At 48.5% G+C, this 15,279-nt stretch overlaps 1 protein-coding gene across 6 annotated transcripts in view; it reads right to left on the minus strand.

Moving 5' to 3' along the window:
* The window catches only part of MLLT6 (MLLT6, PHD finger containing), a 111,100-nt gene that overhangs the window by 16,760 nt on the left and 79,061 nt on the right, over positions 1-15,279 (minus strand). For all 6 annotated transcript variants that reach the window (XM_048517365.1, XM_048517367.1, XM_048517364.1 and 3 more), the window contains 3 exons: positions 12,587-13,198; positions 3,864-4,048; positions 360-477 (listed from right to left, as the gene is read on the minus strand). In XM_048517365.1, coding sequence (XP_048373322.1) covers positions 360-477; positions 3,864-4,048; positions 12,587-13,198 — 915 coding nt within the window. The remainder of the gene's footprint in view (positions 1-359; positions 478-3,863; positions 4,049-12,586; positions 13,199-15,279) is intronic.

A 15,279-nucleotide genomic window follows, 5' to 3' on the forward strand; every position in this document is an offset into this window, starting at 1 on the left:
TGATGTATTGTTCTAGTGCTGCTGCTGCTGCTGTTTAAGTCGCCATTTGAGTATTTTGATTCTTAATTCTAGTTCTTAAGGTATTTATTACTGCTATTATTGTTTATTCTATTATAATGTTTATTGTTTTATTATGTTGTTAGCCGCCCTTCGGGGATAGGGCGGGGTATAAATTAGAATTGAATTGAAATGAAACATTTCTGTGTGCCTTGTTCATTTCCATGCACCTTGTCAGTGACAGACAGACAGGGAAAGCATGCTGCAGAGAAGAGACAGAATGAGCATGCGGATAGAACACCCTTGATTCTTTCGATGGATCATTTCTAATCGGAGCTCACACAACATCCTGATTCATGTACCTGGGCGGTTGTTTTCTGTTTGGTTCAGCAAGGGGTTGATGGACAGCGCAGAGGTGAGGGGGCTTCCAAAAATGTGCGAAGAGGGGAGGCTGAATGTAGATCCCGCCAGCGAAAACACCTAATCAAGAGGGGAAAAGACAAGCAAGAAAGGGGGGAATTACCAGCTTGTTCTAAGAGACATCTTCAAGAAATATCCCAACATACCTTAGATAACCATTTGGTGGGGAGCAAGGACGTAGGTAAGGGGTTTTTTTCCCTCGGGTTCAACCCCCACATTGCATGTCTGAAGCTCTGTGTGTTTTTTGTATTTTAAAGTGTTTTTTCGGTTTTTGGCCTGCAGAGGGTGCATTGTTTAGGCTAGCAGCACCAAAATTTCAGGCTATCGTCAAGTGACACTCCTGATGATACCAGCCAAGTTTGGTTCAGGGGGTCCAAAATTATGGACCCCCAAAGGGAGTGCCCCCATCCCCATTGTTTCCAATGGGAACTTATAGGAGATGGGGCTACCATTTTGAGGGTCCATATCTTTGGACTCCCTGAACCAAACTTCATTAAACCTAGGTGGTATCATCAGGAGAGTCTCCTACTGACACCACCCAGGTTTGGTGAAGGTTGGCTCAGGGGGTCCAAAGTTATGGACTCCCAAAAGGGGTGCCACATCCCCCACTGTTTCCAATGGGAGCTAAAAGATGGGAGCTACACATTTGAAGGTCCATAACTTTGGACCCCCTGAACCAAACTTCACCAAACCTGGGTGGTATCATCAGGAGAGTCTCCTAAAGATACCCTGAAAGTTTGGCTCTGCTAGCTTAACAATTGACCCCTGGCAGCAGGCACCCCCCAAATTTTCCCAGATTCTCCTTTTGAATCCAACCCCTTCAGCATGGATTTAAAGGGAGAATGTGAAGTCTACAGTTTAAACCTTGAAAGTGATGCTGTTTCAGGGTGGGGGATAATCTAACTTTAAACAGTATCACTCTCAACGATAGCGATCCAAAATCCCAGATTCTCAATTTAAGCATTTTGACCATGAGCACCCGGGCTCCCTAATTTAAGCACCATTGTAAGTGATGCTGTTTGGGGGTGGATTTCAGCATCACAGCAGCCACCCATGGGGGAGGCGCAAACCTCAGGTTTTGCACCAGGCTCCATTTTCCCTAGCTACCCCTCTGCCTGGGTGGGAGGGAGAAGGGACTACCGGCTACCAGCTGCCATCTTTGGCCTTGGAGAGCTGCTTTTATAAGCACTGAGGCCAGGGGCGGGGCTTGGGGAGGCGTGGTTACGCCCCCAGGGGTGGGTGGGTGCGTGGCCTTGCCCCCGAACCCCCCCCCCATAAAAAAATCTATACCTACGTCACTGGTGGGGAGTGGTGGAGAGGGAAGGTAACAGGTATACTGCATCTGGACCTCCACTTTATATTTATTTTGTTCTGTCCCCCAAGTAAAAGAATCTAAGGGTGCCCTGTTCTTGGGTGGAACAGAGTGGGAGACACACAAGCAAGGTATAACAGTTCAAAAACAAGGTTTATTGCTTAGAAGAATTGAGACCCTAACTCCTCCCAGGGTCTGACTAAGATAAGGAGCTTGACTGGAGCAAACTTGAAGCTGTAGATTTTTATTCTTCCTTGACTCCTTTCAAGAAAGTCCACGTCCTGCTTTCTCCTGGTTCTTTCAGTCTTTTGTCTGGCTTCTATTTTCTGTTGACTTTGGGAGGGGGTGAATTTCACCCCGCTGAGGTCCTTCCCCTCTCTAGTCTTCCCCAGGCTCCACCTCCAAAATCTCCAGGACCTTCCCTACCCAGAGTTGGCATCCCTGCTTCAGATTGAGCTGAAACCTGAGCAACTGCCGGCAGAAGCAGGCCTCCCAAAACAGTAGCCGTTCAAACTGTTTCATGCCCTTTCATGTAAACATCCATCCTTGATTCCTTCCAGATTTTACCAATGGCTCTCCACAGGAGGTAATGTTCGGGTTATACACGGTTAATTTATACCCCTACCAAGAGGAATGCCTGCACCGGAATGTACCTGCTCGGGAACTGAGGTCACAGGGGAGGCTCTGCTTGTGGTTCCCCCCCCCCCCCTTTGACCACTGAAATATGGGATGGTGGGGGCGGGCTTTCTCTGTGATTGCTCCCAGGCTTTGGACTAATCTCCCCTCATAGGTTTGCTAGGCAACTACCCTTTATGGGTTTAGGTGCCTAGCGAAGCCTTTCCTCTTCAACCAGGCATTTGATTCATCGTCCTGCCTGCCTCTCTATGATGCTGCTGATTGAGGAGTGGAGGTGAAATTAGGGTTGGGTTTTCAACTTTTTTATGTTGTTGTGTTTTTAGCAGATGTATTTACGTGAGGGGATTTTTTAATGTTGCAGCTGCCTAGAGATCCTGCATCTAGGCAGGGCATAAATGTGAATAAATAAATTTGCTTTTAAAAAAGCCCTCTAAATTTGAATAGATAAAACAGAAAGTGGGGTGATTTTTTTCAATGTGGGTAATGTTAAAGTCCAGATGAAAATGGGGAAAGAAGACAAGGAGGAGGAGTTTGGATTTATATCCCACCTTTCTCTCCTGTAAGGAGACTCAAAGGGGCTAACAAGATTCTTTCCCTTCTTCTCCCCACAACAGAGTTCTGAGAGAACTGTGACTAGCCCAAGGTCACCCAGCAGGAATGTAGGAGTGCGGAAACATGTCTGGTTCACCAGATAAGCCTCCATCACTCAGGTGGAGGAATGGGGAATCAAACCTGGTTCTCCAGATTAGAATCCACCTGCTCTTAACCACGCTGGCTCTCATGTGGAGACAGATGGGGATATGGGCAATGGAGACAGCTGGGAGTATAGGTAATGCTGATGCCCACAAAGAGGTGGGGATGGGAGACAAACAGAAGCCTGGAAGGTCTCACCTTTTGTAGGGGTGGGGAAGGAATCAAGATCCAACTGAAACAAATTTTTTTTTTAAAGTCAGGTCTTGGTTCCTTAGGCCTGATATGCTCTTCCTGCAGCTACATGGCGGCAGCAGGAAACACAGTTTTAGAAGTCTGCAGGGTCCAATTCGGCTAGGACCGTGGTTCAGGAGAAAAGGGACTCTTGCCTCCCCCTCCATTTCCCTGAGGTGAAATGGCCCTGGTGGCAACTTCGGAGCTGCACATGCAGAATTCCACCCCCAAGGTCTCAAGTTGCTTGACTCTGTTAACCCTCTGAATGTAAGCAAGGCTCAAGTCCAGGTGGGAATGGAGAAGGGTAGGTCTATCAATGGCTACCAGCTATGGTGACTAAAGGGAGCCTCCACATTTAGAGGCAGTCAACCTCTGAATACCATCACCAAGAGGAAGAATTAGGAGAAGGCCTCAGCCTTTATGCCCTCTTTGCTGGCCATTGTAACCAGATGGCCACTGTGTGAGACAGAATACTGGAATAGATGAACCACCGGTGTGAAGGGCAGGGCTTTTCTTATGTTGTTAACCTGGATTAAAAATAGCCAGTGATGGCCACGAAGCTCGAAGGACTTACCTGGGTTGTGGAGACGGATGAAGAGGAGGCTGCTGGGATGGTGCTAGCGAAGGGAGAGCGGGTGAGCTGGGGGAGGGACGAAGTGCCTTGGTGAGCCAATAGGCTGGAGGAGAGGGGGGTGCTGCACACAGTCCGGAGCACCCCGCCTCCGTGCGAAATGGGGTCCTTGTTGCTCGTGTAGATCCCTGCATGAAGACATCAAAGCAGAGTGTGAGGGGCAGCGAGACCCCAAGGTCTGTTGTGCCTGAGAACTTATTCAGAACCATCACATACCCTCTGCCTCATCATCCTCTCCAATTTAGCCCCATTTTACAGACATAAATGTAATTTAATGTAATTTAATGTAACTGTGATGTAAGGCTTCCCCCAGTTTAGAGTCTAAATAAACTTCTGTTTCTTGCATATCATGTAGGATCCAGATGTTGCATTCTTCCTTTCGAGCCATGACATACTGATTCTAGAAGAAGATTCTTTCCTCCTCCTCCAGATAGTGTGGTCAGTAGCTTTTGAAGTATTGTCTGGAATGAGCTACCAACCTGCCATGACAATAGCCAATGCCCTGTTCATTATTGTTCTTTTTCAACATATAGATGATTGCAGACGGATAATTCATCCCCATTTCCTGGACCACCTTTCATCTGGAATGCTCCATTTGGGTCCTGGTGCCTACCTACTTCTGTCCCCAAGGCACTGGGACCCAAATGGAGCACTCTAGAACAAAGATGGTCCAGGAAATGGTGGATGAATTATCAAATCTCCTGTCACCTTTATGTTGAAAAAGGTGTAGCTACAAGTTTCCCTTCTAGTGGCTCTAACAGTTAAGACAGATGTTTTTACAGCAGTGGGGATGATCTAGAAGCATCTTCCCAGTGATCAGTACTTATGTCCTTTTCCTCTCCAGAAGGAAGTACCAGCGAAAAGGGATTTGAAAGTCCGAAACGGAAGACAACAGTGCACAGCACTGATTGGCTGCTACCTGTGATTCCCCCAAAATCCCCTCCTTAAACCCAGCATAGTCTGATTTTTTTTAAAAAAAAGTCTCTTCCCTCCTCCTTTTAATTGCAAGGCAGCAAACATCTGATGCTTTAGAAAATTAAAAAAGGAGAAACTGCATACTGAGCTGGCATTAGATGAACTGCAAGACATGAAGGTAATTTCAGTTGTGAAGCCCGGGCACATGAAGGCTCACTACAAAGATGAAACATTATTTTGTCAACAAAAAATTACAGAAAAAGAAAATTTTAAAAAATTACACGCAAGTAAGTGGAACAAAAGGGGGAAAAAAGACTGGTGAGAAGGAGAGGATGTTTCCAAGAGCTCAACAACTCACTCACGCTGCTGAGTCTGGATTTTGTCAGAGCTACTGGGTCCAGGGGTAGGGAACCTGCGGCTCTCCAGATGTTCAGGAACTACAATTCCCATCAGCCCCTGCCAGCATGGCCAATTGGCCATGCTGACAGGGGCTGATGGGAATTGTAGTTCCTGAACATCTGGAGAGCCGCAGGTTCCCTACCCCTGGTCCAGACCCTTCCAGTCCACCTGTCAAATTTAAGGTCCCCAATATTTTTCTGCTCTACAGTTGGCATAGTCCCTATCAGCAATGTGTAATCAGGGAGCATTCAGAGCAAACCGCCATTCCACCAGAAATCAAAAGCTGGAAAATTTACAACAAGCGTTGGAAGGGTGAGGAGGAAACTGGTTAACCAGAAAGGAAAACGTCCTGAAATTCCTCACCGTTTCTCACACACGTCAACCAGTCTTCAGGCAAAATGAAGCCAGTGTGAATTGCGGAGGGAGGGGGGGGGCGGGATCTACAGTGAATTCGCAGAAGGAAATGCATAAGCCATATGGCTGCCCATCACTATCCTGTTTAATTTGATGTCTGAGGCCAATCTGAGAGACAGTGACTTAGAAGAAAGCAAGTCCTGCCTGAAAATCTGAGGCTGAGCAATTGCATGGCTATGTTAAAACATAATGTGAGGATGCAATTGCTAATTCTCCACGTTTTCTGAACTGTTATCCACCTTTACTTCCCCAGTTCTGGTTGGGTAAGTATTTGGTCTAAAACACTGCCCCTCCAGAAGAGTGTAACAAAATATTTCATGCAACCCACGGAATGGAGTGGATTTCCATGTGTTCAACAGTTCTTACACATGCGGAAGCATTACAACTACAGTGATGATTGTTTGCACTAAACTAATGGGACCGTATCCCTGCTATCTCTGCCACGGGCGGAAATATATATATCAGATTCAAATCTAGAAGACTCCAATTCAAACTTCTTCTCTGCCATGGAAACTTACTGGAGATGATTCTGCACAGGTTCAGGCCCTTTTAAAAAGTATTATGGGGGAGAAGTTCCCACAGAACACCCCCCCTCCACCAAATGCTTCTAACCTGTTATATTTGCCTGAACGTGGGTTAAATGAAAGTCACTGGCGATTTTTTTCTTCAACTCAGGTTTCAGACGCCTTCCTTCTTGCCTGTGTGAACTGCAGCAAGCAGGAAGTGTTCCATTCCCACCCCCTTCCGTCCACCATTATGGTGGATTCCCAAAGTGGCAGCCATTGGAGGTGCTTCTCCAATAAGCAGCTGCCATGTTGCTCTGGTAAGTGGGTGGGTGGGGATTCTTTAGTGGGGAATTCTCAGGCGGGGGATTCTCAGCTGAATGGTTCCCAGGGAAACACCGTGTTTCCTGTGTGAACTGTGCCATCTCCTGCCGCAGTATTCCAGAAATCCTGGCTGGCCCCTGAACCCGTTGGACACAGTGGCACAGGTAGCACGGGTTCGTTTAACCTGTTAGTGTCGCCTGTGCAGAATGAGTCTGGGTGTCAGGATGCCATTGCTGGGAGGCGGGAATTGCTGGGGAGAGCTTTAGCTTATGCAGGTGCTGCTTATCTGTTTCCCTGGCCTTGGAGCTCGGCAGCTGGGACGAGCCTTCAGGCTGGACTTTTCCTAACTGACTTGGCTCACATGTGGGGGTGGGGATTTGCTGCAACATATTATCAACTGCTTTGGCGCCTTTTCACCAGAACTGTCTTCTCCTGTCTTTCTTCTGTATTCAATAAAACCCTTGAACCCATCAAGTGAGTTATTGTCTGAATGGGGAAATTGACACTGGGTGACCTTGGGCGGGTCACTGTCTCGTGTGGATAACATGGAAAGAACAATATAAGTTGCTTTGGGTTCCCACTGGAGAGAGAGGCAGGTCTAAACACAACAAACAGAGAGCCAGCTTGGTGTAGCAGTTAGGTGTCGGACTAGGACCTGAGAAGTGCGGCTGTGAATCGCCACTCTGCCTTGGAAGCTTGCTGGATGAGCCTGTGCCCGTCGCACCCACTCAGCTGGCCTCCAAGGAACACCAGGGGAGTGTCGAAGGGGCAGGCAATGGCCGACAACGTCCGAATGTGTCTTGCCTTGAAAACCTCACAGGGCTGCCATAAGTCAGCTCTGACTTGACAGGAAAAACAAGAAACAAAAGCCACAGCACCGGAGATTTCTGCTGATACAGCTTCAAAAACCAATTAAATGCCATCATGCAAAGCTGTTTGACGTAGATTCTGTACGTTAAAACTACTGTAAACCACCCTGTGCATTTTTTAATTTATTTACTTCATTTAGAGTCCAACGGAGACCCAAAGCAGCTTGCCCCCTGCTCCTCTTCCCCATTAGAAGAAGAAGAAAAGTTTGGATTTTTTATCCCCCCTTTCTATCCTGTAAGGAGACTCAAGGGGGCTTACAATCTCCTTTCCCTCCCCTCCCGCCCACAACAAACACCCAGTGAGGGTGTGACTAGCCCAAGGTCACCCAGCTGGCGTGTGTTGGAGTGCACAAGCTAACCTGGTTTACCAGATATGCCTCCACAGTTCAAGCGGCAAAGCGGGGAATCAAACCCGGTTCTCCGGATTAGAGTGCACCTGCTCTTAACCACTACACCACGCTGGTTCACTAGTACTGCATCCCTTGAAGCCATCTTGTTCCTTCTTCCACTGAGCTCATCTCATCTCACCAGCATTTAAGATGTCTTGAACCAACCACAAATACTCACCAAAGGATATGTACCCCGCACATTCATGCCCGCAGTGCAAAGGCAGCAACAGCAGCCACAATAGAAATTAACAAAGAGGCTGGAAAATGAACAGGTAATGAATGTCTGTTGGTATTGTCCCATTTCCCCCCACCTGAAGTGGCCACTCTGACTTGAATATCTGTAGGTGTACACTTAAGGCATGTTTTGTCTGTCCACCGAAACTGCCAATGTGTGAAGGCAACTCAGTGTGTGTATTTGCAAACATGCCTATCAGATGGGTTTTCTCATGGGGAGAGCAGGACTTGGCTGCAACACAGTCTGTGAAAATGGGGAAGAAGCTGGCTCGAGTTGCTGGCTGTTGGGTGGACTCAAAATCTCTTTGTGCACAACAGAGGGAGTCAAGAAAGGGGCGGGGGGGAGCTGACATGTATGGCCCAGGCAGCTTGATCTTGTCAGACCTCAGAAGCTAAGCAAGGTCAGCCCTGGTTAGGACCTGGATGGGAGACCACTAAGGAATGCCAGGGTGGCAGTGGCAAACCCCCTCTGTTCGTTTCTGGTCTTGAAGACCGTACCGGATTGCCGCAAGTAGGCTGCAACTTGACCGCGCTTTACACAGGCACACACGCGAGAAAGAAAAGGGGAGAAAAGAAATGTACTGCCTGAGGCTGCGATTACGGGAGGCATGTGGTTTGTAGTGGCTCCTCCCTGGAAAATAATTACATCCTGGATTCTCTGTCTCTCTTTCCTGGCTCCTCCTCTGCCCCTAAGACATTTCAGCAAAAGGCGGCTGTCACCAGGAAACCGAACAAAGCGGAATGACATCCACACCCGCCAGCAGCCTGTCCTCTCTCTCTCCCTGACCTCAATAGCAGCGCCTGCAAACAAGCCGGCAGAGAGCTAGGTAAAACAGCCGCCCGCAACACCCCCCCGACTCTCTTTCAGCAAGGCTCCTCGAACACAGCTAGTTTCGTGATTTTTGCATCTGAAAGAACGATTTCAGTTGTGGCCACAGACCAAAATCATAACGATATCCAACACTAAAACATCAGATTAACTGAAGTCATAAAATCAACAAACCCAAATCCTAAACCATTAGAATATTAAATAAATTATTACATCAGCTAAAACCCTTCCTTATACCTTTTACAAATTATTCAGGCAAATTTAGCAACTTCACGTGTCACCTATACCGAAAGAAAAGTCCTCCTGTCTCTACTGTAGGAGGTTAAGAGCTTGTGTATCTAATCTGGAAGAACCGGGTTTGATTCCCTGCTCTGCCGCCTGAGCTGTGGAGGCTTATCTGGGGAATTCAGATTAGCCTGTACACTCCCACACACACCAGCTGGGTGACCTTGGGCTAGTCACAGCTTCTCAGAGCTCTCTCAGCCCCACCTACCTCACAGGGTGTTTGTTGTGAGGGGGGAAGGGCAAGGAGATTGTAAGCCCCTTTGAGTCTCCTGCAGGAGAGAAAGGGGGGATATAAATCCAAACTCTTCTTATTCCTCTATATAAAATAGAATCAATTAACTTCCTTCTTCCCTGGTCTAAATTCTTACAGTTGAATATAGGATGCTCCAGGGATTCTACAGAACCATCCTGGCATAAACACAAACTTTCTTCTCTTGGTCTTTTATTGTATTTGCCAATAAAGGCCACTGTTGGCAGGATCGCATGTCTGATCAGTATGAGGCTTCTTTGCAGTTCAGGCACATCTAGGTGCTTAATATAAGGAGCAATCATGAACCCAGCTAGTTTCTTGATTTTTGCATAATTTTTCAATAGTAACAAGGTATGCCGAGAACTCTGTGTTGAACGTGTTCAGCAGGCAAATGTACCTTTTGAGCCAAGGCATGGAGTGAATCACCACTCACCTCAGACCTATCTGCATGCCTAGCAACCAACTCATTTCATATTGCGGACGACAGCAAAGGTTGCCAAGATCGAGAGGACTGACATAGACTCTGAGCATGAAGAAGATGATGAAGAAGAGGTGGAGGAGGAGTCTGGATTTATATCCCACCTTTCTCTCCTGTAAGGAGACTCAAGGTGGCTTGCATGCTTCTTTCCCTTCCTCTCCCCACAACAGACACCTTCTGAAGAAGTTAGGGCTAAGAGAGTTTGGAGAGAACTGTGACTAGCCCAAGGTCACCCAGCAAGAATGTAGGAGTGCGCAAACACATCTGGTTCCCCAGATAAGCCTCTGCCACTGAGGTGGAGGAGTGGGGAATCAAACACGGTTCTCCAGATTAGGATCCACCTGCTCTTAATCACTACACCACGCGGGCTAGAGGTGAGTAACAACCAGAACAGTAACCGCCTGAAAACCTAACTCAGAGATAGATCAGTGTCTCTTCCGGACATGCAGAATAATGCACTTTCAATCCACTTTCAAGGCACTTTGCAGCTGGATTATACTGTGTGAAATAGCAAAATCCACTTGTAAACAATTGTGGAAGTGGATTGAAAATGCATTATTCTGCATGTGCAGAAGGGGCCCAGAACTTGGGACTGGCAGGACACCTTCCTGACTTGTGTTAAAGAAGAAGAATAGTTGGATTTATGTCCCTCCTTTCTCTCCTATAGGAGACTCAAAGGGGCTTACAAACTCCTTGCCCTTCCCCCCTCACAACAAACACCCTGTGAGGTAGGTGGGGCTGAGAGAGCTCAGAAGAACTGTGACTAGCCCAAGGTCACCCAGCTGGCATGTGTTGGAGTGCACAGGCTAACCTGAATTCCCCAGATAAGCCTCCACAACTCAGGGAGCAGAGCGGGGAATCAAACCCGGTTCCTCCAGATCAGAGTGCACCTGCTCTTAAACACGATGCCCCCGCTGCTCCTAATGAAAAACATTTTTCATTAGGGACAGACACATTTGTGTCACCACACACAGAATGCTCTTGCTAGTGATGCAAAAAAGGGCCCTCCCTGCTTCCAGAAATCCTACTCAACCTCCATCTGTATTCAGAGACCAGTGGCACAAATATAATCTCTGTAGCCTGCTGTGGTTTCCGCTTCACAAAGAACACATCACGATCCTATGTCAAAAGAAGAAGCAAAACCGGAAGACTTTCTTATCTCTGTGATTTCAAGCTTATCTCCACCATCACCAAAGCAGCATCAGCCAGGTTTCATCACTAAGACCTCAACGTTTAGAGATTGACAGTCGGTATCAGAAAACCCACTTGCACAACTGAAAAGTTACAACTTGACATTAATGATCACTCACAGGTTGATTAAATAACCCTTAAGGTTTAAGCTCAAATGCTGCTCGTTGTGAGTCCTTTAAGAGGTCTCAGACCGAGTCGTAAATACACCCTGCTCAATAAGCTCACAGCACTGCTTCGTTTAGTTTATTTGACGTACATCCCGCCCTTTCTAGATAAAAGTTTGCTGAGGGTGGCTAACAACAGTGTATTCATATATATTATATGTACCAGTGGTTCCCAACCTGGGGTACACATACCCCCACGGGTAAATGCCAAAGTGTTTGGAAGTATGCAACCCCCTCCCCCCGGTAATGTGTTTGCTAATACAGGTTCAATTTTAGGGAAATGGGTTGCCTAGGGGTACGTGAGTGAAAAAAGGTTGGAAACCATTGATATATACAATCATAAAACCAACACATAACAACACATAACAATACAACACATAACAATACACATAACAACTCAATTTAATTACCTAATAAAGCTGGTGCCCTCACAGTAAGATTCCTAGTATTCTAGTATAAATTTGTGTGCAGTTCATACTTAAATTACTGGAGACTGTTCACCGATACCCAGAGGTGTACTGGGAGGAAATGGTGCCCGGGGCCCAGCCTGCTCCAGTGCCCGCCCCCCCACTTACTGCCGCTGGGTCTGTGGGGGGGCATGGGGGCACTGGAGCAGGCCAGGGCCTGGGCGCCATTTTCTCCCAGCAGCAGGGCCACATTCTCCTGGGCCACAGCAAGGTCCCGGGGGAGGCACCCCAGCCGTCACCAGCCCCCACAGCTGCTAGCCCCGCCTGGCCCCTCAACATGGCTGCGGGGGCCAACGACGACTAGGGTGCCTCCCCTGGTGCTTTGCTGCAGCCCGTGAGAATGCCGGATGGCCACAGCCTGGGGCATTTCCCCAGAGAGGCCGGCAGTGGGAGGAAGGGGCAATTTTGTGGGGGCCCCCCCACGTGGCGCCCGGGGACATGGGACCACCCATGTCCCTCTGGCAGCTATGCCACGGCTGATACCATTTCCCTTTCCATTTCCCTTTCTAAGAAGTCCTTCAGTCCGACAGCAATCTTTGTCTGCAAGGTCTTGGAAACTGATTAGTATTTGGAAGGGAGACCACGATGGAACTTCGGAGGTATGATGCGGAGGCAAGCAATGGAGAAACCATCTCTGAGCACCTCTTGCCTTGAAAACCCCATGGGGCAGCCACGAGTCTTCTGCAATTTGATGGCAAAAAAAAAAGAATACAGAAAGAAAGGCCACAGATTAATTCGCTCGTTGATCGTGCGCTTCAAATGGCGTGTATGTTTTGCACCCGCCGTTTCAAAGCTGGGTCTGATCACTAGCTAAAGATCCCACTGCAACAGCCCCAAAAATACTATAGCTTTACAAGCTGGAAGGCAAAGTTGTCAAAGGTGTGGAGCTCCACAACAGACGCCAAACCCATAAAATGTACAGGACCCAGCTGACTCACCTCCTACCCGTACCTACCTGATCCCAGAAGTGGGGATTCCAGACTGAGACTCGGAAGGCTGGCTGCATGGCTGAAGGACCGTGAGGATCCACCGACACTAGAGCTGACCAGAGACCCTCCGGAGAAGGGAGAAGACGAGGTTGCCGTGGATCCAACCAGTTGGGCTCCTGGGACCTCCTTGTTCTTGCTACCTTTCGGCCTCCCTGGGCCATGCTTGCTTTTCTTACTGGCCTTGTGTTTTTTTTCCTTCAAGACTTCCCCCTCTTCCACGTTGAGGGCCAGCATCCGCTTGTGGTTGCCACCGCTGCTGCCGCCCCCTGCGGGGGTGACTATTGGGTTCGTGGCTTTGTAGTCCACGGGAGAAGCATCGCGGCCCCTCTGCTGGCTGATGGCCGTGGTGGAAAAGCGCATGATGGAACCGAAGCCCGAGAAGATCACTTTCTGCTCAAAGACGTCGCCTTTCTGCCCTTCGTACAACGGGGAGCAGTGGGCGGAAGAGGAGGAGGAGGAGGAGGTGGGCTTACGGTATTTCTCTTCCTCGGGGGGCGGAGGCGGCTGCGGTGGCGGCTGCTCGAGCTTGGGGAAGGTCACAAAGTCCTGGGAGAAGGGCAAGGAGCTGCACGAAGTACCTGCAAAGCAGGAACAGAGGGAAATCCTGAACCTTACGGCAGAGATGGAAACAGGATGGAGGTCAGAAGTTTCAGATTAGTCAATATTATCAATGACTTGTATGAGGCTAGTAGGGCCCTGTGGGGTTAGAGCAGTAGGCTGCAGTACAGCAGGGCAAGGCTCCACTTTGTTCAATTCCCACAGAAGTTGGTCTCAGTAGCCCACTCATGATTGACTCAGCCTTTTTAATCCTTCTGAGAAGAAGAATAAGAGTTGGATTTATATCCCCCCTTTCTCTCCTGTAGGAGACTCAAAGGGGCTTACAATCTCCTTGCCCTTCCCCCCCCTCACAACAAACACCCTGTGAGGTAGGTGGGGCTGAGAGCACTCCGGAAACCTGTGACTAGCCCAAGGTCACCCAGCTGGCGTGTGTGGGAGCGCACAAGCTTATCTAGTTCACTTCCACAGCTCAAGTGGCAGAGTGGGGAATCAAACCCGGTTCTCCAGATTAGTGTGCACCTGCTCTTAACCTCTAGACCACGCTGGCTGAGGTTGGTAAAATGACTATCCAGCTTGCAACTCAAGTGTAGGCGACGGGAAGGCAGCGGCAAACTACCCCGTAAACAGAGTCTGCTTAGTAAACGACATGATGTGATGTCACCCTATAGGTGACCCTTCACAGGTCTGGTGCCGTTGTAGGGGACAATGGCGTCTCCCTGCAGAGGGCTTAGTCTATCAAGGGGTCCCTAAACCTTTTGAGCCTGTGGGTACCTTTGGAGTTCTGTTAGAGTGCTGGCTGCAGGCACAAAATTATTGCCACAAAATGTGTACCGCAAGTCAGAGCCAGCCACAAAATGGCTGCTGCAGTTTAAATTCAGTCACGCTATAAAAATCCCTTGTCCATGGTGGCAGCTGCTGCCAAAGCAAAGTTTCCAAAATCTGCACAGCTAATCAAATCTCCAATGGCCAAATCAGAAGCTTTGCTGGGCAAAAGCCATGCCTGGCCCCACTCGTTTTCTTAAAACATTTGGTGGGCACCTGGGAAGATGTATGTGTGTGCCCCGGCGCCCACAGGTAGCATGCTGGGGATGTCTGGCCTCCCCGCCCACAACACAGAAGGTACAGAGAAAGCGGAAGGGGAATGAATAACCCTGATCGATAAAAAGTTGGATGCGATTCTCGTTCGCCAGATGGTGGACAGAGATTGCTGTTGAGACGTTCAAGGCCTCCCTTCTGTCAGGCTTTTGGTTTTACTACTTAATTCCTCAACATCCCCCTCCTCCATACTCAAATGAAACCTGCGTCATCACGTGACCGCATTCCTTCCCTGTGACTCTCGCCTCCGAAGGGCGAAAACACACGGGAATTTGAAAAGCAACCTCTACAAATCCCCGTCACTAAATGCTCAGAACGCTTCACAGAACAAAGCTCACTTCTTATCTCCGTTTTGCAGGGGGAGCAGCGTGTTATAGTGGTTAGAGTGCCAGATTAAGATTTGAGAGACTGAGGTCCGAATCCCCACTCTGCCATGGAAGTGCTGCTGGGCAATCGTGGGCCAGTCACATGCTCTCAGCATGACCTATCTCATGAGGAAAAAATGGAGAGAAGAAGAGTTTGGATTTATACCCTGCTTTACTCAACCGTAAGGAGTCTCAAAGCGGCTTGCAAACTCCTTCCCTTCCCTACAACAGCCACCTTGTGAGATAGGTGGGGCTGGAAGTGTTCTGAGAGAACTGTGACTAACCCACGGTCACCCAGCAGGCTTCACATGGAGGAGTGGGGAAACGAACCTAGTTCATCAGATCAGAACCGACTGCTCATGTGGAGGAGAGGGGAATCAAGCTCAGTTCTCCAGATTAGGGCTCACTGCTGTAATAATTTGGACATCAAGAGGGAGGGGAAGAAGTTCAGTGCGATACTTTGTAAGCAGAAAATCCCAAATTCTGTCTCTAGCCTGGAAGGTCAGGCGACATCTGCCTGTATTGCTAGGTGGTTCCCAGCTAGATGAGCCAACAACACACTCTAGAGTGACTTTAGGTGTTCGTAGGAGTAAATCCATAGTAGACAAAACTTTGCTTTTACAACTCGTAGCAGCAGGGCA

Source organism: Sphaerodactylus townsendi, linkage group LG15 (genome assembly GCF_021028975.2).
Source record: "Sphaerodactylus townsendi isolate TG3544 linkage group LG15, MPM_Stown_v2.3, whole genome shotgun sequence".
Lineage (NCBI taxonomy): Eukaryota > Metazoa > Chordata > Lepidosauria > Squamata > Sphaerodactylidae > Sphaerodactylus > Sphaerodactylus townsendi.